The 25,418-nt window shown below is 35.1% G+C and overlaps 1 protein-coding gene and 1 long non-coding RNA gene across 3 annotated transcripts in view; one reads left to right on the top strand and one right to left on the bottom strand.

The window, feature by feature from the left end:
• Window positions 1–25,418, bottom strand: part of LOC143347490 (uncharacterized) — a 33,851-nt gene that overhangs the window by 3,103 nt on the left and 5,330 nt on the right. Inside the window, exon 2 of one of the 2 annotated variants that reach the window (XR_013080611.1) lies at window positions 24,660–24,777. This is a non-coding gene — a long non-coding RNA (uncharacterized LOC143347490). Of the gene's footprint in view, window positions 1–17,147; window positions 17,271–24,659; window positions 24,778–25,418 lie in introns of those variants that run through there. The other variant, XR_013080612.1, reaches the window with a different exon arrangement.
• The window catches only part of LOC143347489 (protein gooseberry), a 36,321-nt gene continuing 21,290 nt past the window's right edge, over window positions 10,388–25,418 (top strand). The window contains exon 1 of the mRNA XM_076776686.1: window positions 10,388–10,514. Coding sequence (XP_076632801.1) covers window positions 10,460–10,514 — 55 coding nt within the window. The 5' untranslated portion in view covers window positions 10,388–10,459. The remainder of the gene's footprint in view (window positions 10,515–25,418) is intronic.

Below are 25,418 nucleotides of genomic sequence, written 5' to 3'. Positions count from 1 at the left end.
CACTGTCCGAAATCTTGAGAAACGAAGTTTTTCTGCTCGTCGAAGTATTCCCGGGGGACGGCGATCTACCTAATTGTTGTCGATTCACCCCTTTTCTCAGATACGGGCGGGGCTCGTTCGGTCCAGCTTCAACAAGATAACGAGTACTATTACTCATGCATTGATGTACTGTGACAAGCTTTCCGTGTCACATAATCGCGACAGTTTACCCTCCTACCGATCCAGCCATAGTCCTGAACAATTTGCTCGCGACGAGCCAATGGGCGTGATCTCGACAAGGATTCGTTTTACGAGTTCTAAGATTTTGTCAAAAGTGGCTGGTGGGGCGGATCGTGTACATTGGAACTACGACGAAGTATTCAACAGATTTAATAAACATTATAATAAACATACGACGGAGGTACGAGGGTTGTTCAATAAGTCCTTAGAAAAAGATAGATAAACAAATTATTTTAGGTAGATTTTTTCTTTATTTTTCAACACAATCTTCTTTTAGCTCTATACACTTTTCCAAGCGTTTCTCCAACTTTTTTGAGTCATCTAAAAAGTAAGATTTCGGAAGGTTCTCAAAATAGGCATCTGTTTGGGCGGTGACCTCCTCGTTTGCCGTGAATCATTGTCCGCCTAGCCATTTTGTTAAGTTTGGAAATAAAAAAAAGTCACTGGGAGCCAAATCCGGTGAACACGGTGGATGTTGTAATAATTCGAACTTTAATTCCTTGATTTTGGCCATCGAAAACTATGCACAGGTGTGCACCCGTGCATTGTCTCGATGCAAGAGGAAGTTCCTTTCTTCAGTCGACAATAAAAATGAAACCGTGTGGTGGATATAATTGAAACTTTGTCAGTTGTCTAGTGAGTCATGATGCTTACTAGAAACAAACCATTTTCGATCCTACGATCGCCAGATCTTGGATTTTCTAAGGACTTATTGAACAACCCTCGTATCTACAGTGAACGAAATTTCTATAAGAACACTGTGATTTTTAATAATTAAAGTATAATAGAAGCTCGAAAAGTAACATATAGATCTAGAGAAAATAGTTTATTTTTATCGTAAAAAAGATATTACAGTTTAACACACGAAAAATATGGCGAAAGTAGAAGAACAGTCGGAGGCGTAGAGGACGCGTGAAAATCAATAATATTTAATAGGATCATATGTTTTCTTTAAATTTAGTGTTCCATTGCAACTCGTCATTTATTGTAGAAAAGTATTTAATTGTTTATGACGAAAAACCATTGATTTAAAAGATATTTAAAAGCTTCATTTTTTACACGTTTTGTTTATGCATTTGTTTTATTCTTTCCACAATAGTGAACATGTCGTCTATTGTTAAAATTAGCCTCCTTGTGATTTACATTTTATTTCGAAGTTCTATTGCCTTTTCCGTACACGTTTCTACAAATATGTCTCATTTAACACGGAATAATAAAATCGAAAATCTCAGATGCTTTCTATGAAAACTCTACTCGAATCAATCCCGATAGACCAATTTATCATTTAAACCGCAGGTACCGGAATATATTGTCAGGTTGTGGGTTAGGTCTTTGCGAAGGTTCGTGGTCCTCTTTAGAAATTGCTTTTGGGACTGACAGCCGAGCCTCGAAATTGAAAAATCTCTGTTAGTCGATGATGGAAGTCGCTCCGGAGACTTTTACTCTGATTGTCCGGCATTCGACCGGAATTGTCTTTTTGTCCTGCTGTTGACTCCAAAAAAAGTTTCAACAAATTTTCCACAATATCGATATTTGTATATTCGCTGAGATATTATTCCATTGTCATGATTTGTACGCAGGAATATATTTTAATATTTCCTTAAAAATGTAACATAAATTTTAGTAATATTTGGTAAGTAAACGAAACAAAATTTGTCATATACGAACATAAGAAATTAGATATGTTCTTGGAATAACACGTAACATAAATTATTAATATCTTTTATTGCTAAATGCATTTTCAATACACTTTACACAAATTAATAGATTCGATGCATAAAGAATACTCCAAGTTATTAAAAACAATGGGGGTACGAGTAAATATTGAATTCCTACTGTTATTGTAAGCTGACATATTTTTAATCAGTTTCTAAAATTTTGTTGCGTTTATACAGGGTGATCGGCCAACCCCGGGAAAAATTTTAACGAGGGATTCTAGAGGCCAAAATAAGACGAAAATCAAGAATACCAATTTGTTGATGGAGGCTTCGTTAAAAAGTTATTAACAATTAAATTCAAAAATTTAAAATCGTTCTGGAAAAATTATTTTCGATTGCAAGAGTCGATTACGATCATTTTTGGTGAGTACACATACCCCCGAAATCCTACCCACTTTTGAGAAAAAAATTCAGGTAGGTGCCTAAATTTTTCGACGAAAAAAAAAAATTTCAAATCGTTCTAAAAAAAATATTTTCGGTTGCAGGAGTCGATCACAATCATTTTTGGTCATTACACATACCCCCGAAATCCTACGCATTTTCAAGAAAAAAATTCCTTAACGAAAATCTAACATCAGGCCAGAAATCGTTCCCCAAAATTTCATGCGTATCTTTAAAACACCATAACTTCTGAACGGATTGGACGATTTTGATGTTTAAAAAAGCAAACTACGCGTATTTTGGTGTAGAATATGTAGAAATTCTAACAATAATGAAAAACTTGTTCTTTGACCCCGTAAAATGAGAAAAACCACATAAAAATGGTCCAATTTTCAAACAGCCATAACTCCTATAATAGTGAATATATTTCAATAAAACTTTTTTCTGAAGTAGAGCTCATGGGTACCTACAAAAAAGTATTAGACAACTTTTCTGTAGGGCGTCAAATAAAATTACTAAAAATAAAAAACGAATTTTTAAGAAAAATCGACAGGGGGTAGGTGCCTAAATTTTTCGACGAAAAAAAAAATTTCAAATCGTTCTAAAAAAAATATTTTTGGCTACAGGGGTCAATTACAATCATTTTTGGTGAACAGTCATATCCCCGAAATCCTACTAATTTCCTAGAAAAAAATTCGAGAAGGTGGACAAAGTCGTCGAAATTGAAAAGTTGTAAATCATTCTGGAAAAATTATTTTCGGTTGCAGGGGTGAATTACAATCATGTTTAGTCAACAGACATACCTCCGAAATCCTACGCCGTTTTGAGAAAAAAATTCTTTTTCGACAATATAATGTGAGGTTAGAAATGTTACGCTGAAATTAAAACGTCATAAATTCTGAACGGATTGGAGGATTTGAATGGTTCAAAAGGCAAACAATGCGTATTAATGGAGCTCTACAGCCCCAGAAAAATGGGCTAAATAAATACATTGAATGCAAGGTTTACTCGTATACCTCACCTGTGATGAGAACTTTAAATGTTAATAACTTTTTAACTTAGCCTCCATCAACAAATTGGTACTCTTGATTTTCGTCTTATTTTGGCCTCTAGAATCCCCCATTAAAATTTTTCCCAGGGTTGGCCGAACACCCTGTATAAGTAATTAATAACCTATGTTTATTTCGCAAAGAAATTGCAATTTTTTGAACTACAAAAATTATTATATATTTATGTTTTCTTATTAAATGTCTTGAGAAGATCAATTAGGACAAATGAAACAAAAAGATGTTACGGAAAATATATTTCTATATCACAAAAAAAGTATGGCGTATTAATTGTTGTTCATAAACAATTACAAGAAAAAATGATACATTTGTCAGTAATTATTATTACCTCCGTTTATGCCTCCGTGATTCGACAAACAGCAATGTGTTTACCGAAAAATTCTGCTATAATGTAACATTAATTACTGTTCTGCATAATATCGTCAAAATATTAGGTCTATATTAATCAAATTAATTTTCGGTCTTTTTATGGAAATTTTAATGTATACTTATAAACAGACAAATTAAATTTTAAGCGTTAAAATAATCTCTATTAAAATCTACATATTTCTTCCGATTCTCAAGCAGCTGTGTAATCCATACTTTAAAACAAGATGGCGATTCTGCGCCAACATAATCGACAATGTCTTTTTCGATTAAGCGGTGCTGTAGCGACGAAAACAATTAATAATTCGAAAAGATTTAGTCGTAAAAGTAGACGCATAAGGGACAATTTACCAACCAAATGAAAAAATGTCTTCGGAAGATTTCACCCGATTTTAATTCGTCTTCAAAATATTCTTTATCCGATAAATTGAAATTTCTTAAGCAAAATCTTTTCTATATACTTTTAACGTGTGGCATAGGATACAATGTCTTATCTTAAAACGATGATATCTTCTTTTCAATTGAAATATGTTACTTGTTGGACTCACTACTGTTTTTGAGGTTCGACGATATTAAAAATGGCGGGAAGAAAACTTCTATTTGAATAAACATTATACATGATTTAACGCGGGAGATCGAAGATTAATTTATAAACTAAACCTGACGTATATTGGAATCAGTTTGAAAGCGTAGCAAGTGTTATTGCGAATTCTCAAAATTAATTTTCTCGAAAACGTTTATTCTACACGCAGGGTTTGGCTAGTAATTTCTATTTATCTGACTCGTAATGATATCATGTAGTAGGTCGTTGAATTAGTCTCAACAAACGCTATCATATTATTAACAAAAAAATATATGGTTCCATTTAAAAAAATTAGCTTGACCTTGATACCTTCCCCACCACTCCACCTATACAAAAATTATTTACACCACTTAATTTGCCCCTTTAAATGAAATAACTTTTGTAAGAACACTTTTTTGGTACCTTCGATACCTCATGAGATATTCCACCATTCGCACTTAAACATAACACCCTGTATATTTACCATCGTACTACTCGATATAGACGCACGATGCTATTTATTTCGGGGATTACCGGAATAAGTAGAGCACGTTTTCAGATTAAAAGAGTAACCAACGCGAAAAAAAGGCTAAAAAAAAAATAAAAAAAAAAAGGTAATAACGCAGGGAGGCACCGCAGCGGACTAATTAATCTGGTGGATGGATGCAGCATGGTTTCGGGTGAAATGAAAGCCGAGACTGAACGTGCACCGCGGAAAGGCATTTTAGATGAAATTTATGCGACCTCTTAAGGGAGCAAGAACGAAGTGCGGAGTCGACGATCGGACACGGTATTACAGAGCGGTGCTCGTCATTAGAGGGATAATGCATATCTTAATGATTACGAAACGAAACACTGACACTGCCGTGGATACGTAAGTGCGGCCAGTGAATGGCGACAGGACTAGCGACTGGGCCCATCCACAATCTTGCAACCGTCCCACGCTTCTGCAATCAGCTTCCCATAAACTACAATCACGACACGTGTTATCCCTCTGGTGCTCCCTGTAAACAGACGATCGCTGCTAAGGATTAAATCCCCCGGGATATGAATTCAGAACGCTTGCGAAACACAGTGAACCGCACCGAGCACGCTGACACCTTGGCACGTAATTAATACCAATTCTGTGAACCCTTGACAGCCTGATCAACCGATCCACTACGATTCAAATAATGCTTGCTCTTCTACTAGACGGAACCTAAGCCGTTACCAGTTCAACTAAATGATAAATATTCCAAACCTCAAAATAGTCCCACATCGGAAGAATCTAGGGACATTTCGAAAATGCAGACTCCAGCAACTCGAAACAGAAACGTTGTCGTCAAAATGTGGAAACATTCGGAACGAAGGGCGTTAAACTGAACAACGCGAATGAGCTAAAATTAAGACGTTGAAACGAAATTAAGGGAACGCGAAAGATCCCTAGAAAAGGTGGTCTTCTTCCACGGTAGTTACAGTTCTTTCTACGATATAATAAAAGTTGAATATATGCCTGAAAACTGATTCTAATTACAGAAACAGATTTATGAATGGACACCTTGTATAAATGAGTAAAGGTGTGACGTTATTACGTAGACGCAAGATAAATGGAGGTGATGCATAGTTATTTTTCCCCACCACATTATAGAATATAAAAAACCATACAAATTTGAATTTAACTCTCTTTTTATATTTTGTATCGTTTCGGAAATATTCGCGGTAATACGAAAACTCATTTCTTTAACACGTTCACTGCCAGATGAAAACACACATAACCTAAAATTTGTTTCGGTACTCATTTTCATAACTTTGCTAAAATTCACTAATTCTATTCAAAATTTCCCTTAACATCACAATTTGAGAATGTAATGTGACACCCGGTAATGTCACTGTAATACGAAAACTCATTTCTTTAACGCGTTCACTGCCAGATGAAAACACACATAACCTAAAATTTGTTTCGGTACTTATTTTCATAACGTTGCTAAAATCCACTGATTCTATCCAAAATTTCCCTCAACGTCACAACTTAAGAGTACATTTTTTTAGTAAATCCTATCACCCATATACGTATAGGTGACGTGGAAATAATAGATTTTTGCGCGTTTTAACAGAAGCGACTTCGTACGAAGAATTTAAGCACGAACGAAACACGCAGTTATTTAACCTCAGCAAAATATCGAGGAACTTTGTAGAATAACAAATTCAATTGTTTATCGATGTTAAGCTTGCATATCCAAGTAGAAGGATATTTTGAAATGAGATTGTAAAATTATATGGAATATAGTTTGCTAAATAAAAAAAATCAAGCTTCTATGCGACGGAAAATGTGTTACTTATTCTATTCATACAACATTTCTTTCAAACTTTTAAACAAAGCCTTTACTCACAAACTTTATTTAACACTTCTTTTTCCGTTTGGCCTTTAAATTAAGTTCTCGTTTGGCAGAGTTAGCACAGTACACCATGTATAGCGTATCCGTGTAAACGATATTTCTGTGCTGGGCATACAGATGAAATTTGTGCAATTTACTTTTAAAGTGAATACCATGGAATAATTAAATTCGTTCGGTGCAGTTTATTTTTACGTTCGTTTTCAAACGTATTGAACACACAATAATTATATGCTATTGTGTGATTACATCGAGCATGTTACTTTTCGCGTATGCGTAGTAATTATACATTTGTTAAGCTTGTCGAGAAGATAAATGAACCGCACAGTCATAGAAAAAGAACAGACGCATCGTGAAGAATGTTCAACGTGAGGTTTTTCAAACAATTAAGTAAATATCTTAATAATCTAACGAGTACCACAATTATCGTATGTTCGTTATTTTAGACGTGTTAGTCAATTTTGTAGATTCTTATTTTACAAATCCTAACAAAATTTTCTCCGAATAATTTTAAAAGTTATACATTCTGGTTGAAATTTGTTTTACAGGGTTTACACTCTAAATTCACACTTTTGCAAATCATATTCATTCTCTTGTTTTTAAGTACGTAATTTTGTTAGTCAGAGTTTTTCTATATTTTCATATAAAAAATATAGCATTCTATTTAAAAAAATACAGTTGTCTTTCGAAATGAATCTGCCCATAAAAAATACATGCAATATATGTATAATGTGCAACTTTTATATAAAAAGAATAAAATGACCAATGACCTTTTGCCATATTTCAGGCAACATCGTAATTTCACGTTTATAAAAGTTCTGGTTTTTACAAAATGGAATCAAGTATGATTCGATATCACCATCTTTATTAAAATTATAAGGTGCAAGGTTAGGTTAACTATTGTATAGTGGATATGGCGTCACATCTGAACATATCGCATTCTCCAGTTTGATTAGTCGTTATGATTAAACAGTATCATTCTAGTGCACGTAACACTTTCATACTTTAATAAAACCATTTAACTATTCGAATAGTATTATGAAATTAGGGGCTCGATAGGAAAGTGACACGAGTGGCAAAATTTTTAGGTTAAGGAAACTATGAATAAAGTTAAACTTTAATAGGTTAGAGCGTTATAATACATTGCTGTACCTACTCATACAAGTTTGGAAATTCATAATAAAGCACTCTTTTTTAAACGTTTGTCTTCGTTTACGTTTTTCTTTGTTTTTCTTGTGCCATTTTTACGACTGAGGTTAAAATTGATACAAGTACGTTGCAAATATTGTGGTATTAAAATTGTAAGTAAAACCGGGACAAATACATTGGAAATATTGTGTTAAAATAGAAAGACTTATTTTTTTCGCGCAGATTCACCACTTTTCAAATTATATTGTGGCAACTTCGTATAGTCGACTTCGTATTGAACGATCGTTGGTCGGAAGTATCGATAATATTCTTTCTAAGATCGATCATTGGCCTCGGACGCCATTTTTTGATTTATGGCCGCAGGAATTACCTATTTTCATTGATTACAAGTTGTTAATACATCGATTTTACTGTCGTTACATTTAATTAAGAAAATAAAGACGAATTTAAAACTATAATTAAAATTTCTCCTTTTCTGATATAAATACAAATGAGATCAACAGCAGGATAGGCGTGGAACTAAGTCGTTTTACGCATCGTATATCACTATCTATTAATCTCGTTGCTATTTATATTAACGATTGCAAGCTAGTTAATTTACGGTACTCGTTTCCATTTCCTTTCTTTTGTAACTATGTAGTCGTGTTTCACGACCGTCGCGAATCTATTATAGGATCTAAACAATTTTTACTATAATTATTTTGCTAATATACAGATTTCGTACGCCCAATTAACTCTTTTGTGCAAACCAAGTCCTTTTTTATCAAATTTGTTTCCTTCAGCCATTGTAATAAAAATAAAATTCGATGTAAAAATGTGTATTGAACGTATGTAATAACACTGAAACGAAAAATAAAATAAAATGATACAACATTTAACATAAAATATTTATTTAATACTAAAAGTATCAATTGGCCATCGTTTCAGTGCTAACTCGCTAATTACGAATAAAATCACGTTCGAGTCACCCAAAAGATGAAGTAACAATTTTCGTAATATGCTTTGGGTCGTTGCCATGTTGGAAGACAAATTGTTCTGTGGATGGAAACAAATTATCTTTTAACAACTCTACGTATTTGATTGCAGTCGATTTGTTTTCGATAATTAATACATTTCTCACATGGTTATAAAGTAGGTGTTACAAATTTTTGTTTTATGGCTTCGTACTTTTTTCTCCACACGTATTTTTGACTCATCACTCCAAGTGATAGACATCCAAAATAACATAGATTTGTTGTAATTATTTATTGTAAATTATAACACCTACTGTTAAAGGATAATTTGTTTCTATCCATTGAACAATTTGGAAATAATAGAGCGTTTGTCTTCCAACGTGACAACGATCCAAAGCATATTACGAAAATTGTTACAAAATTTTTGCAAGATAATAACATACCTTGAACTTGACAGAGCATCTTTAGGAGGTGTTAGACAAGACTACAGAACAAAAAGATCGATATGCAAAATTACAGTTAATAAAAGCATTAAAAAATGGGTAGAAATTAATTCAGACACGTTAGAAAATTTACTAAATAGTACTTATTACAATATTTTTTTTTATAAGTTTCCGTAAGTTAAAATTGGTGACACTACATAGTAATCACTAAAAAAGTAGATTTGTAAAGTAACGATTGGATAAACTCCAATTTTACATTTCGTTTGCTACACCATATTATTTAGTACATTTGTGCAAATAAATAATAGAGAAAAAAAGATGTATTCAATCATTGAAGAGAAAACACTGTTGCATCTTCAAAAATTACTCGTCTTATTTTCAATGGTGCTATATGTGCCATGCTAATGGTGCCATTTCGTCCAAAAACAAAATTTTATATTATTTTGGTTTAATAGGAAATTTCTTGAAATATTCTAGTTCAGTCAAGCTCTTATCTCACTGATTGTCACGGTGTATTAGTATTTAGCGTGGAAGCCGGGAAAGTGAAACGCAGGGAAATGGGGGGAGGGTAAAGAACGGCGCCCCAGGGTTGCGGTTGCAAAGTAAAGGAGTTGACCGGCTCGGGCGGAGTCAGGGAAAAGACCACCTCCGCCTCCAGGGGACCACCTTCGTCGTAACCAATGCACCGCTCGACTAGAGCCATCAAGAATACTTTTGAGCCCAGATATTCCCTCCTCGACAGGTCCCTGGAACGAAGGCGGAGCCTTCTTTCCTTTCAGGTACCTGCCTTTCTTTTCCTTTCTTTTCCCTCCGGTGTTCCCTTCCTGCTAATATTCGTCCGTTTCGGGAACCGAACAGTTCGAGCCGAGACCCCGAAGCAAACAGGTCTCCACGTCTCACGTCCGTTCGATCGCTCGTCCAGTTTGCGTTCAGGGTAAAAAAAGGCCGATGCCCCGTTTCTCACGTTTCGGCTGAGCCTGTATCGTCCACCGCGACTGTTCGACCGTTTCCGTGTCGCTTCGGGACCAATTCTCGAGAGCTCGTTTCCGTTCCGACGCGTTCGCCAGTACCGAGCGAATCCGCGACTTGTTGCGCCCGGTTAAGTGATCCGGGGCCCAATCACCGGAACCACCGAACAAAGAACGACTCGCCTCTTTGTTTTCGTCCTCTTGTTTCCATTGTGGTAGCTCGGTGATCGAAGACTGTCGCGGACAAAAGCGCTTAATTAGATGGCAGTCAGCACCCTGAACATGGCACCGTACTTCACTGGATATCCTTTCCAAGGTAAGCCACGACTAATCTACTTTTTATCGAGAAATTAGTCCACGTTCAGAGATCAGTTTAGGGGTTTGCTTTGAGAAAACTCGGTGTTTTGCGTAACGACGCCGCTGTACCTCTTTTAGCCTACGTTGGGGCTCGGTATTTAACTCCACGCGTACCATTTTAGCCAATCGATCTCTGAAAGATCGAAGAGAAATACACAGGGAGCCAAACGTTAACAAAAATATATTTATTCGAGTTCTAACTAGTTAATATAGTCGATGATTTCGTCTTATATTCAAATAGCAATAACTTCCCTTCCTTCGATGGCTTAAATTGCCGCTCCATTTTTAATTTAATTACTTGTTTTCTTCTTGTCACGATTAATTCTTAAATTCTCGGTAAACGACAAAGAATTCACGGTAACATCGATACGAAGGTAGAAAGAATGTCTAAATGCACGTTGATAAGAAACTAATCGTAAGTTTTGTCGTGAATATTAGTTTATAAAATCAGAATTTGTTAAAGTTAAACTACTTTCCGACTAGTCGAATACTGACAATAATTTTTTGAAATACGTTACTAATTGAATGAACGCTTTTGCGAACGTAAACAATAACGTACGGAAGGTAAAAAACTAGTGTTATCATAATACGAAAGAGAAGTTCAGTTGGCGAAACGCAAGTGTGTCAATTTAAATACCGACGCGACTGTATATCACCATAATCCAGAGATCAGAAGCATGTAATTTACCCTCTGGCCCATCCATACCGACGAGTAAACACCCAGAATTACTAGCCCTCTGAGCATCTTTCAACGTATCATCGATAAAGAGCACTTAACCCTTCGCGATCCAAGACATTTTTAATAGATATTACGTTCCAATAGATCCGAGTACCTCTGTTTTTCCATAATGCAATGTTGCAAGTTTTGTCTAACCCTTGGTACCAGTTCTAAATCTCTCCCAAAATCATCAGTTTTCATTTGAATAAGTTTTAACGAAGTTTGATCTCAAACCGTTCAATATTACGTTGATGATTTGAGTTTTGTTTACAACTTGTACGCGGAGTACGTATTTTGGCGTTTCGACAAATCGTTTATCTCAAGTTGCAATGATGAGACACTGTATTTATTAAATTATCTCAGGTTGGGGTAAAAGAAAATTAACTTCACTGGACACTCAAGATGCTCGATTTTGATCCATACTCGGATTTATCGTTCTCAATTTCGGAGCACTCAACTTTAGAGAAGAAAGAAAATTACGTCTGTATATTTTTTAACGAGCTATATTTCGAAATAAAAAAAGTGTTGGATTCAATTGTATGTCGAGAGTGGACCCATGAAGGTTGTAGCAGTGCTGATGAGGGGACTAATGCGTTCATTTGTGAGTTTTCTAACGTGTAAAATACGATTACTGTTTAGTTTATGAAATAAATAATGATTTTTTAATTACATCGAGTTTTACAAGGTTTCGAATACAAATCGCGACAAAGCTACAAGACACCCCCGGATTTTCAATGTTTTTTTAAACCAAGAGCAGTAAAGGTACAAATGTCCAAAGAGTATTCGTTCTGTAATAGTGCGGATGTTTATTCATTTATGGGAAATTTTAATTTTCAAGAAACTACAGAATGAACTTAATATGCAAAAATATAAGGAATACTTAAACCATAAATTATGAACATATAGTGTGTCGTGTCGTGAACTCTTAAATATCTTGATCACTCCAAACAATGTGAGAAAATATTACTTACAGAAATGGTTGAAAGTATATCAATATCAATTTTTTCTCGTTTGTTCGTCTTTCAGATTAAAAACACTAGAATAACAAATCTTAATATCCCTAATTCCAATCGTAAGAGCATGTTTCCTGAAGATTCATTATCAAGGCAATCGGTCAATTAGAACTTGTGATAACGTATTAGCCAGTTTAAACGTGTTTAGAGGTTCTAGTATCATTATTTTTACGCTACTTTTACGAATTTCGTCAAATGACTTTGTAGACATATTTTCGAGGTCCCAAATTTTAGAGAGATGCCAAAAAAATTGATTTTTTTTACGTGGATTATTAGAAAACTCCCTTAATTATGTTATGCTACAAATATTGACAAAATAATTATGACGTTTATATTACAATGTTACAAGAATATTGACAGCGGATTTATAATAAATTGCCTTCATTAAATCGTTCTCTGATCGTTGACACACTTCTGTTCTTAATAACAATTGATTACATTCTTTTTTCAAAGTAATTATTCGAATGTCATCCGATGCATTGGCCACTAAATCACTGCAAACCATCAAATGGAATTTTTACAAGTACCCAGAAAACTTTCTTCATTATTGTCGTCTTAGGTCCATTGGTTGTATCGATGAAGTGACATCGGGTGGTAAAAAGATTGCTTTAATAAATTCATCGCCTTCGTTTAATGATATGTTGCGTTATCGAATAATAACAGACGAATATTTTCCGTGACAATGTTTTTCATAACAAATCAGTCATGTTATATGTATATACTTTCTAACAGGCAATTTTCTCGTAACAGTAAATTAAGGAAATGTTGTTTAAACATTCAAATGCTCTTAAAGCGTAGCTTGAAAAATGAATCGTGTACTAACTTTTAGAGAGGCTTTTGAAAAGGGGAAGCTTCAAATTCATTCTATTTTTAATTTGGGAACCGTTTGAATTTCAGAGTCATATTTGTCAAAAAAATCCGTTTCATTTTATCACGTTCCTCAAAGAGTAAAAAAGCATTTAAGAAAATGAAATTCAAGGATGCGAAAGTACAGAATCCAACCTTTAAAATGACCCCACAAAGGTTGTCGTACGACTATTTTTTACGAAGTTATAGTATTTCAAATATTTCATTACAATTATTTGTATCCGCTGTAACCGTCGTTTAACACTTTGACTGCCGCGTCACCTATACACGGGTGACAGAACTTTTAACAGTAGAACTAAAGCAATTAATTCTAAAGTTAAAATGTTAAAGAAAATAAATTTGAATAGGCTTTCTAAATTTTAGCGAGTTCATGAAAGTAAGTAATGTTTTGGTCTTGTAAATAATTTTACGATCTTAGACCGGCAGTCAACGCGTTAAACAAGTGCGTCGAGTCCGTCAGAACTCCAAATTGTGACGAAAACGCATCGAGTGTAACCGTAGCCTCTTCTCTCGAGAGAAGAGAGCCTAAGAAGTTGGGGTTCCGTGGCGAGATAGGATCCGCAGCCGGGTTCTCGTGGGCGTCGCGTCGCGTCGCGTCGGTACGTGAAAGAGTTGAAATACGTAGCTGGAGCCGTGGGTACCTAATGTCTGATATCGGATAGGCCCCGAGCGACGGCACGTTGATTGAAGCCTTCGCAACTCGGAACTCACACCGAACGTTAAATACATGCATCCCCTTCGACCGTACGGATATATTCAGATACAAGCGCACACGGCTCTTCCTCTTCCCGGCTCTTGTCTTTTCATCGGACCGCCTGCGTCTGCGCTTGCGCTTGCGCCTTAACCTCCGCCTCTGGGGGACCGATCAAGACACGTACGGTACCATCGACCTGATTGTTTGCGCAATTCCTCATTTATCATACAGTTACCAGAACGATTCGCGACCGGCTGAATCGGTGATTGATTCTCGATTCTGCGATCGGGCCAGTTAACGAGCCGTTTGTTTTAGTAGGACTGCGTGAAAAAATTGTTTGACATCGTCGAAATTAATACTAGGACAGTATTTCATAACTTCTACACCTACAGTGGTGGATATAAGTATTGGCACAGTACGCGATTTGGTATAAAAATGTTAAGAACTATTGAAAAAATTGTTTGTATCACTTCTTTTTTGTACGTATCTTTACTTACAATATCCCATTTATCTATACACGAAGGCAGAATAAAATTAATAAAATAGAGAACATATAATTAATGAAAATCATGATACATGGACAAAGGTATTGGCACATTTTATATAATATCCCATTAAATTATAATTTAATATTTTGTAACATGTCCTCTTCGTTTCACTATCTCTTTTAATCTATTTGGCATAGAATGGAACAACTTTGTTAAATCACTGCTGATTTTAGACCATTCTGCTGAAATGTGGTGTTTACGAATATTTTTTTCCAATTGATACCAAATATTTTCAATTGAATTAAGATTCGGACTTTGGGGAGGTTTTCTTAAAGTGTGTGCTATGTTGTAAACAATCCATTGACAAACTATATAATAAGCCATATGTGCAGGTGCATTAATTTTGCTGAAAATGAAAGTTTGCCGGTAACTTTAATTTTTCTGCACCTTTCTTTAAATTTTTTTTTAAGATATTTAAATATTCTTTTCTCGAAAGTGCGTAGAATTTCGGGGGGATGTCTATTCACCAAAAATGATTGTAATTGACCCCCGCAACCGAAAATAATTTTTCCAAAACGATTTGAAATTTTTAAATTTAATTTTTTAATAACTTCTTAACGAAGCCTCGATCAACAAATTAGTATCTTTGATTTTCGTCTTATTTTGGCCTCTAGAATCTCCCATTAAAATATTTCCCAGGGGTGACTGAACACTCTGTATAGTTCAGTGTCTAATCATACAGTAGGACTCCATTTATGTGCACTCAACGGGGAACTAGCAGTTCACACAACCGGGCAGGTTCATACAGTAGGAATCCATCGATTATCCCCACTGCTTTTAACTTTCCGTTCGAATAACTGGGGTTCTTGATCGGATAAACAGATTTAATCACACTTATAGCTCATTCTTCAGACGATAGCAATATATTTAATACGATATTTATTAAATTAAATTAAAAATTATTGCACGGTAACGTTTTTTTGTTTTGAAAGTTTGCTCAACATTTAAGCAGTGTTCAAGAAAACTTCAATTATAATTTCGGATTCTGTGTTATTGAACATATTACATAGTAATATTAGTAATTCCATAGTAATACTAGTAAGTAAGATTCTACAGTATATCTCATATTTTCTAAAAATACTAGGTTTGGTGAAATTGAAAAAGATTCGATTACCAATGACAAAATGTGTCATGTCTCCGCCCAGAAGTGGTTAACAAATGAAATATTTATGCCATTGACTCCTAGGTATCGATGTCTACGAAATACCATAACTCTCGGAAGCATTGCCTCGAGGATTAAATTTAATGATTCGAGTTGCGCAGAACGAATTCAAATTGGGGAAGCCCCTATCGCGTCATATCGACACGATCATGGACATTAGCGTGATCGCCCACAATCAATTACCCGTTATCAATAATTCATGTTGAAAATTATTTTCTCAATTATTCCAAGCACCTAAGTCTCCTCTTATTTCTACTACAGGGTGGTCTTACGTTTTCGACGAGATACAAAATTTTAAAACTTGTCATTTTTTACTTTCTTTTTTTCAAAAGGAGAATCTGCAAATAATAATAATAAAAGCAATATTTTGTTGACAAGTTGAAATTTAAAAAAAAGGAATGACATTTCTTTCGAAATTTCAGGAATAATAATATTATTATAAAAGCAATTCTTTTGGTCATTATTTGTTCGACAGTATAAAATCTAATAAAAAAGGAATAAACAACATTCGTATAAAAATTGTAGAAATAAAAATGTTAAAAATAATTTTTCTAACAGTATGAAATGCAACAAAACGCATAACTTGTTGATTATAAAAAACAATTATATTGTTGTGCATCAATATCAATTTAAATAACTCACAGTAAATCAAATTTCATTTCTCTTACGAAGAACAACACGTTTGTCTCGTCATAAAAAATATCATATTTCGTTTTTCTTCGTGAATGGAAAGACTGTTTGGCAGGTTAATTGCGAACAGAAGCATATTTCGCCTTTTGTCATGAATACTAATACGTTTGAATAATTTTCCACGAAAAGTAGCATGTTCCGTTCGCAGCGAATAATGGAAACACGGTTGGGAGGTTAGGTATGAAAAGAAGTGTTTCATCTTTTGCTTCGAAAATTAACACATTTGTGTAATTTATAAAAGTAACCCGTTCCGTTTGTAATGCTGAAAAGATTTGTATTTGAATAGTTTGTCGTGAAAAGGAGCATGCTTAACTTTATACTTCAGCAAACGGTATGATTTTATTTTGTTAGGCCATGTATTAGGTCACTTCATATCATAGAATCTTATGAAAAAAGTAAACCTTAACGATAAAACTTATTTGACTTTACATTAAAATTGTTAAATACAGCAAGTGTGGTTTGAATTTGGCGCCCGTCCGCGACGGAAGCACCCCGCGTTTTTCTTTTCTTTAAGTTGGTCTCTGGGTTCTGATATAAATAGTAGTTGCGTTACACGGTTAAAAGAACAGAAGTCGATTTAGCAAGACAAGTTAGTTTTAGTTGCTTTATAACAGTAATATAATAAATAAACGTCTGTTAAACAACTCCTGTTTCCTTTTTCTTAACACTTTCAATAAAAATACTTTGTCATAACTTGATAATTAGCAACAAACAACACGAGACGGACTGTTACGTAGTTTTATAAACTGTGACTTCTGTTAGACATCGAACTGTTTGAATATTTCCTACAGCATCTTATTATCAATGTTTGTAAATACTAGCACCAAGCAAACATCAAATTTGATTTTCTCGAAAACGAAGCCTCGAATGATAAAACTGTACACCACATTTTTTACTTACTTTTTTACGTAGAATTACTCCCTAGTCGGTTGCACTACGATTTTTCACTCTGTATTTTCGCGACGCACTCGTGTATCTGAAGATGCAACACAGAATAGTATTTGTTTCAAAATTGTTTCAAATTACCACACCTTTCCGACAATAAACATTCAATTGCTTAATATTGTCAAGGTAATATAGTTTGATAGAGAGGAAAGCGAGACGAACACGTTGTAAGAAATTAATTTTATGAATGGAACGTGTTAAAAGTGACAGCAATACACAGAATTTGACTAGAATATTAGTTTATTAAACACGTAAAGATATGCAAATGAAGTGCATGAACAACAGGTGGAAAAATAACCGTATGTTATTAACAACGTGACGCTTCTACTTTCCGGTATCGTCGTTCGGAACCAACTAACCTATAATTTAACCAAAGTGTAGGCATCGATTCATAGAGCGCGCTAATGTCGATCATGCATTAACAAAAAGAAGAAATTAATATAATTAGTGCGATAACTTTGCAAGCTAATGAATTAATTAATGGATAGATAGTTAGTTTGGACTATTAAGAAAGCATCGCTAATTAGATTTTTCCACTGAAGAGCCGCGTGTTGCGCCACGTTCATTCATTGGAATGACGATTCACTCTTGAGTCTAGAGTTTGAATCTGGAATGCCAACGAAATTTTGACAGCTTCATTAATATCAACGGATTCGATGAGCTTCTTCGTTCAGAATCTTCTTTTTGTTAAATTTCACCGACGAATAGCTGAAGAAATTAAGTCGTTAATTCGATTTTCAGAATGATTTTGAAACGTGCAGTGTAATTGAAAGCAATGGAACAAAATTATATATAAATTACTATTGTTAAAGTCCAAGCATATAGGTAGTGTACATTTTTATATGAATTTTATTTGAAATTCATTTAGTCCTTTATTTCTTGCAATGTTGTTTCGAAATGTCAATTCATTTGAAATAATACGTAAATAATTGAAATAATAAAGTTATTCCCATCAACAAATAAATGTTTATTCCCTTAACAATTTATTCATAATTTGCAAGCAGAAAATTAGAGATGCACAATAAATTGTAAATACAAAGTTCAGTCCTCCTAAACTTATTATTAAAAATATAATACCATAATTAACAAAGAATACAAAGAATCAAGTTTCTTTGGTTAACACTACGGCGGTTGGTGGGTCATTAGACCCGAATAACACTAATTTTTCATTCATTCTTTCCCCCTATTTTCTAAAACGTTTACTGTGACTGTTTATATTTCATTGGTATTTTAAGAACAAGGGTCCAATAAAATATTCTTTTAATAAAACTCAGAAATATTTAGGACAAAATCAGAATCATTGCGTCTTTTAGAAATGGGCAAAACAAACATTCCATATTATCATAGGTTAGAAATCCAAATATATTGAAAAATGTTAGATATGGGTCTAAAAAGACCCAGCGAGTGTTGATCAAGATCACTTAAACAATCAAATACTTGATTTACACGATTCAAGCTAAACTTGATACAGTTTACATTCTCAAAAGCATTCAAAAGTGAAAACCGGGCATTAATCTATTAGGTTATGTAACAAGCTCCGTCGCGTTTCTTCGTAAAAATATCAAGTACGGCCAATTTTTTACAGGATTTATTCGATCAATGTTACCTTCCGCCATTTTTTAAATAACTTAAATATGTCTTTATAAAAAAATTTATCGCTTCATTTATTTAAAAATCCAGACACGCGTATATTTCATCGGTTACACAGGCCTCTGACGTATTTTTAAATCGCAGTACGATCGTTGAACGAAAGCATCGTAAGGCCCCCGGTCGTCCGACAACGGATTAATCCGTTTATTGGCGTTTCGTAACGAATCACGGGGTCGGTTACGTAGAATTTCACGTATTGTCGCGCAAGAAGTCGGAGCCCGTGTAAGAACGGGCCACCCCCAGTGACTATATAAGTCCCTCGAACCCGTTCTGGGCCCCGTGCGACTCTCCTGGCACCCACTGGGAGCCCAAGAGCGAGAGAGAGAGAGAGGGGGGAAGAGTGATCGAGTCGGCGGCGGCGGCGGCGGCATCGGTCGGCGCCTTTTGATCTTGCCTGTAATCCCGTCGGGCCCCGCGGCCTGACTGACGTCATGAAAGGTGTCCGAGGGCCTTACGTACGCGACCGGCCTGTGTAAGTGTGCGATACGTGTTTGTGGATATGTCCTTACGGGCCATTGGGATTCCAACGGGGTAGGGGGATGTAAATCTTGTGAATTTGATGAATGACGAAACGGGACTACTTTGGCAGCACCGGGACCGGCCCGGAGAAGCGCTTCGGGTTTCGTTGTCCGTTTTTGAATTACGCCTTGGTAATTAGCCCGAGTTTTCATAGCAGGTGTTACGGGGGACCTGTGTAACGACAGGCCCATTACTTCCTCGCGATGATTACCAATTTTTACCCTACGCTCGACGAAATTTCTATAAGAGCAGCCCGTGATTTACCGACTAAATACGCTATTTAAAAAACTTTTACCCTTCGACAAGTAGGGGGGCCGAGGCAACGTTGATACGTTTTTTGGTTTTTCATTTTTCCTAATTTTTAACTACGGTTTGAACATTTATTTTTAACCTCCCAAACTTATACAGCTTAACGAATGCCTCGTGAATGTAAAAATGTGTTGATTTTAATACACAACATTTGATGACGAGTGAGTAGCCTCGTGAACGTAAAACTTGACATTATAGGGTTAAACAGGACGAGTAAAAATTGAAGAAAATTAATTACAACGTGTCAGTTTGTCCCAATATGAGGCAAATTGTGATTCGAGGAATGACGAATTAGTCGTTATAAAGTAAGAAAAAAGCGAGGATGTCAAAGAAAAACATCAAAGCTCGATTGGATTTTGTGATAGATGGTTTCTTACATAGAGTTGATTATCTATAGAATACATATACTATGGTATGAACACGGTAGAGAGGAGAAGTTGGCAACGAACGAGGAATGTGAAGTTGGCAGTATGGCGGTGTGCATGCGCAGATCGAAAAGGTGCATAAAAGTACGGAGAGTGGCATTAACACTAGGTTTACGGACATTCGTTGCGTATATTTTTATTGTAATTCGCTCTGTTAACAGTTACATTAAAATGCAATTTTTCTTTTAATTAGAGTGTATATTCATATCATTACGTCAATTAAATCCAACATAAATTGTTAATAAATAATATTTATGAGTTCTGTAACGTTAGGTTTAGAATCTTAATGCGTTAAATTGACGTATTCCGTAAACCTAGTATTAAGAGAGGATTATTAACGGTTACATTATAATACCACCCAATATATCTAGAAATATATATCTTTACGTGTTAAACAATTATTATTTCACCAATACCAACCACAGCTTTCGTTAAAAAATGTAAAGAATGATCTGCTTTCGATTGGAGACGTGCAATGTGACAAACATTAACAGAATATTATCCGATTGGCGTTCTTGGATTCCCAAAAGGGAATTTCTTCGCCCGTGTCACGTTAAGCAAACTTTAAAACATGGAGGTTATGTTATAGAGTATATGATGTGGGTCCATTGCATTAGATCCATTGAATTATTAACCATGAATTTTGAACACACAGCGTGTCATCTCACAAACTCTGTCCACACGTTGCAGATGACCGCCATTTTGAACAAGTTTCATGAAAACAGTGAAATATCTCAGAAACGGTAAGTTTTAGGACAAACATGCATTAGTACTTCTATATTCTTTTATACTCGGTCGAAATCGAGCATACAAGATTGGACATTTAAAAAACAAAGTTGATCTCTATGTCTCCTCTATGCCTTCATTTGCAGAAGTATCGTTTGTACCATATTATGTACTTTCGTAAACAACTTTTGTAAGTTTTCTCGAATTTTTTGAAATAATCAAGATATTTGAGTGAACAGAGCTCGTGAGAGACACTATACGAATAAAAACATTTTGAAGAAACAGTTACGAAACTGTATACAAGTTACATCGTTCGCCTAAGAGGCGGGATCGGTTCAGTTTTGCTATTATAACTGCAGCGACGGTCGGTAGTAATCGAGGTAATTAGGATTCTAGAAGAAGTTCACTAAATCTACCAATGGAATTCTATTGTAATTGCGTTGGTCTTCCACTTTGAAGCATGGTTTTCTTAGAGTTTAAATCCTTGGTTGGCTTCAAGATCGTTACTTTTGAAAATCAAAGGATATCTGTAACCTCGAATCGAGTTTAACGCACTTCGTCTAGATTTAACTCGAGCAAACAAAATGTTGTATTCTGAAAGACTTTTAGACAATGGTTCTTTATCGCATCGAATTACCACTCTGCGTCGTAAACTTTATATCATGGTAATATCTTACGGACTTTTAGCGTCTAGCAATTCTTTCTCAGATATACCGGGTGTACACGAATGTACGATTATCTTGAATGGACTTACGAAATTACAGAAACGAAGGCACTTCTCATATACAGGGTGTTCGGCCATCTCTGGGAAAAATTTTAATGAGAGATTTTAGAGGCCAAAATAAGACGAAAATCAAGAATACTAATTTGTTGATTGAAGCTTCGTTAAAAAGTTATTAACATTTAAAGTTCCGCCCGTATTGAATTTTTTTCTCGAAAATATGTAAGATTTCGGGGGTATGTCTAATGACCAAAAATGATTGTAATTGACCCCCGCAACCGAAAATAATTTTTCCAAAACGATTTGAAATTTTTTTTTTCCTTCGAAAAATTTCACATCTCGAATTTTTTTCTCAAAAGTGGGTAGGATTTCGAGGGTATGTCTAATAACCAAAAATGATTGTAATCGACTCTTGCAACCGAAAATATTTTTTTTAGAACGATTTGAAATTTTTTTTTTTCGTCGAAAAATTTAGGCACCTACCCCCTGTCGATTTTTCTTAAAAATTCGTTTCTGATTTTTAGTAATTTTATTTGACGCCCTACAGAAAAGTTGTGTAATACTTTTTTGTAGGTACCCATGAGTTCTACTTCAGAAAAAAGTTTCATTGAAATATATTCACTATTATAGGAGTTATGGCTGTTTGAAAATTGGACCATTTTTATGTGGTTTTTCTCATTTTGCGGGGTCAAGGACCAACTTTTCGAATATTTTTGCGATTTGTACATATTCTCCACCAAAATACGCGTAGTTTGCTTTTTTGAACATCAAAATCGTCCAATCCGTTCAGAAGTTACGACGTTTTAAAGATTCGCATGAACATTCAGGCAGACATTTCTGGCCAGAATTATATTTTCGGTAAGGAATTTTTTTCTCGAAACTGAGTAGGATTTCGGGGGTATGTCTAATAACCAAAAATGATTGTAATCGACTCTTGCAACCGAAAATATTTTTTTTAGAACGATTTGAAATTTTTTTTTTTCGTCGAAAAATTTAGGCACCTACCCCCTGTCGATTTTTCTTAAAAATTCGTTTTTGATTTTTAGTAATTTTATTTGACGCCCTACGGAAAAGTTGTGTAATACTTTTTTGTAGATACCTACGAGCTCTACTTTAGAAAAAAGTTTCATTAAAATATATTCACTATTGTAGGAGTTATGGCTGTTTGAAAATTAGACCACTTTTATGTGGTTTTTCTTATTTTACGGGGTCAAAGAACAACTTTTTCATTATTGTTAGAATTTCTACATATTCTACACCAAAATACGCGTAGTTTGCTTTTTTAAACATTAAAATCGTCCAATCCGTTCAGGAGTTATGGTGTTTTATAGATACGCATGAAATTTTGGGGAACGATTTCTGGCCTGATGTTAGATTTTCGTTAAGGAATTTTTTTCTTGAAAATGCGTAGGATTTCGGGGGTATGTTTAATGACAAAAAATGATTGTAATTTACCCCCGCAACCGAAAATAATTTTTGCAGGACAACTTGAAATTTTTGAATTTAATTGTTAATAACTTTTTAACGAAGCTTCCATCAACAAATTGGTATTCTTGATTTTCGTCTTATTTTGGCCTCTAGAATCTCCCATTAAAATTTTTCACCAGGGGTGGCCGAACACCCTGTATATAGTATAACTTTTACATCGATATATCGTCATCGATTCAACGATCATTATCATTGCAATCGAAGTTTCTTTTGTCCTTGAAATAAAATACTGTCCTTCGAAGCAAAAATATCAATAAAGTAAGAAATTAAGAAATTTATACTGTTCTTGTAATTATCAACTTTTTTTTTTTAATCATGAATCTTTCACGTTTTTTCATTTCAAATAAACAAAATTGTTGGAATTATTATGTTTAACTATGTTTGATTATGTTTGAGGGTATGCAACCATCAATTTTAACTTTTCGTCGCCCAAAAAATTTAAAAATGTCATGGAAACGTGTATAAATAGACCTTATTTTGACTGCAGAAGGTGTTATGATTTGTTTGCAAAAAATTCCCCAAGAAAGTTTAAAAAAACGCACTTGACGCCAGAATAACCCGGTTAAAACGGATATTGTTAGAGAATTTTAGATCTCGATTTGTTGTTTTCATACAACTATACTTACATAACGATTTTTTTTCTCTATTATTTATTTGCATAAATGTTTCACCTAACATTATTACTTGTCCACGGTGCAATTAAATAATATAATGTAGCAAACGAAATACAAAATTATCACGAAGTTAGTCGAGTTTGTATAACTATAACGAAACATGTATAAATAAACCTTATGACTGTAAAAGGTGTTATGGTTTGTTTGCAAGAAATTTACGAATAAAGTTTTAAAAAACACATTTGACGCTAGAAGAGCCTAAATCGGTGGCTCGAAGACTTGCGTTAGAAACGACGAAACGGAAGTTTTTGCGAAATTACACGAATAATCGTACAGACGGTTAAAACGCAAGGAAGATGAAACGAAAGGCGAGGGGAAAAGTTTGAACCGAAGTAGAACAAGAGGAATAGTTTCGAGGATTTTTAAAAAACACATTTGACGCTAGAAGAGCTTAAATCGGTGACTCGAAAGACTTGCGTTAGAAACGACGAAACGGAAGTTTTTGCGAAATTACACGAATAATCGTACAGACGGTTAAAACGCAAGGAAGATGAAACGAAAGGCGAGGGGAAAAGTTTGAACCGAAGTAGAACATGGAGGAATAGTTTCGAGGATAGGACAGCGAAGGATGAGCAAAAATGCGCGGTAGCACGCAAAGTGCCGCTCAAACATCGTTAATTACCGGTAATTAGTCCTCGTTTTAATTAGCTTAATTATAATCACGAAAGTGAAAGAAAACAGCGTGACAGAAATGGCAGCAAAATCAAAGTGAAAAAGGTCCGAGGAAGGAGGGCCGGCCTCTGAAAAAGAGCCAGCAGGAGAGAAGCGGAATGAGATGCGTCTCGCGGCGGTGGTAGTCGGACTACTCGTACCCTTTTATGATGTCCACCTTGGAAGAAGTTTGCGTAAGACGGAGATCGAGGGACTATGAAAAGGAGGTGTCACGAATCACACGAGTCACGAGTTACGAGTCACGAGTTACGGCACCGGTTTTGCGTCGAGCAGTTAAACTCACCGGACCCTGGTAACGGGTAACGTTCGACCTGCCATGTCGGATCCTTGGATCTCTTCTCCTCAAAACTCACGCATGTAAAACAAACTTCCTTCCAGACACGCTCAATGACCACCAGCTTCTATTTACATAAAGGACCGTTTGCATTACAATTCCGAGTAACATTCGACTTGCATTGACGCCCAAAACTTGATATTTTCGCCACTTGCGAAACCCAAAAACAATTTCCCGTTCTAACAACTCCATGTGCAATTTTCTTATTTCAAGACACCTGTATTTCCTTGCACCGCCAATAAAAGTTCAATTTACAATAATAGATTTAACACGTTCTGTTGGGTTTTTAAGAGAATTGAGTCAGAACGATATACAGGGTGTTCGGCCACCCTTGGGGAAAATTTTAATGGGTGATTCCAGAGGCCAAAATAAGACGAAGAGTACCAATTTGTTGATTGAGGCTTCGTTAAAATGTTATTAATGTTTAAAGTTCTCATCACAGATGAGGTATACGAGTAAACCTTGCATTCAATGTATTTACTTAGCCCTTTTTCTGGGGCTGTAGAGCTCCATTAATACGCATTGTTTGCCTTTTGAACCATTAAAATCCTCCAATCCGTACAGAATTTATGACGTTTTAATTTCAGCGTAACATTTCTAACCTCACATTATATTGTCGAAAAAGAATTTTTTTCTCAAAACTGCGTAGGATTTCGGAGGTATGTCTGTTGACTAAAAATGATTGTAATTCACCCCTGCAACCGAAAA

Source organism: Colletes latitarsis, chromosome 11 (genome assembly GCF_051014445.1).
Source record: "Colletes latitarsis isolate SP2378_abdomen chromosome 11, iyColLati1, whole genome shotgun sequence".
Lineage (NCBI taxonomy): Eukaryota > Metazoa > Arthropoda > Insecta > Hymenoptera > Colletidae > Colletes > Colletes latitarsis.
Note: the sequence above shows the minus strand (reverse complement) of the source record. Positions and strands in the feature narration are given on the sequence as shown.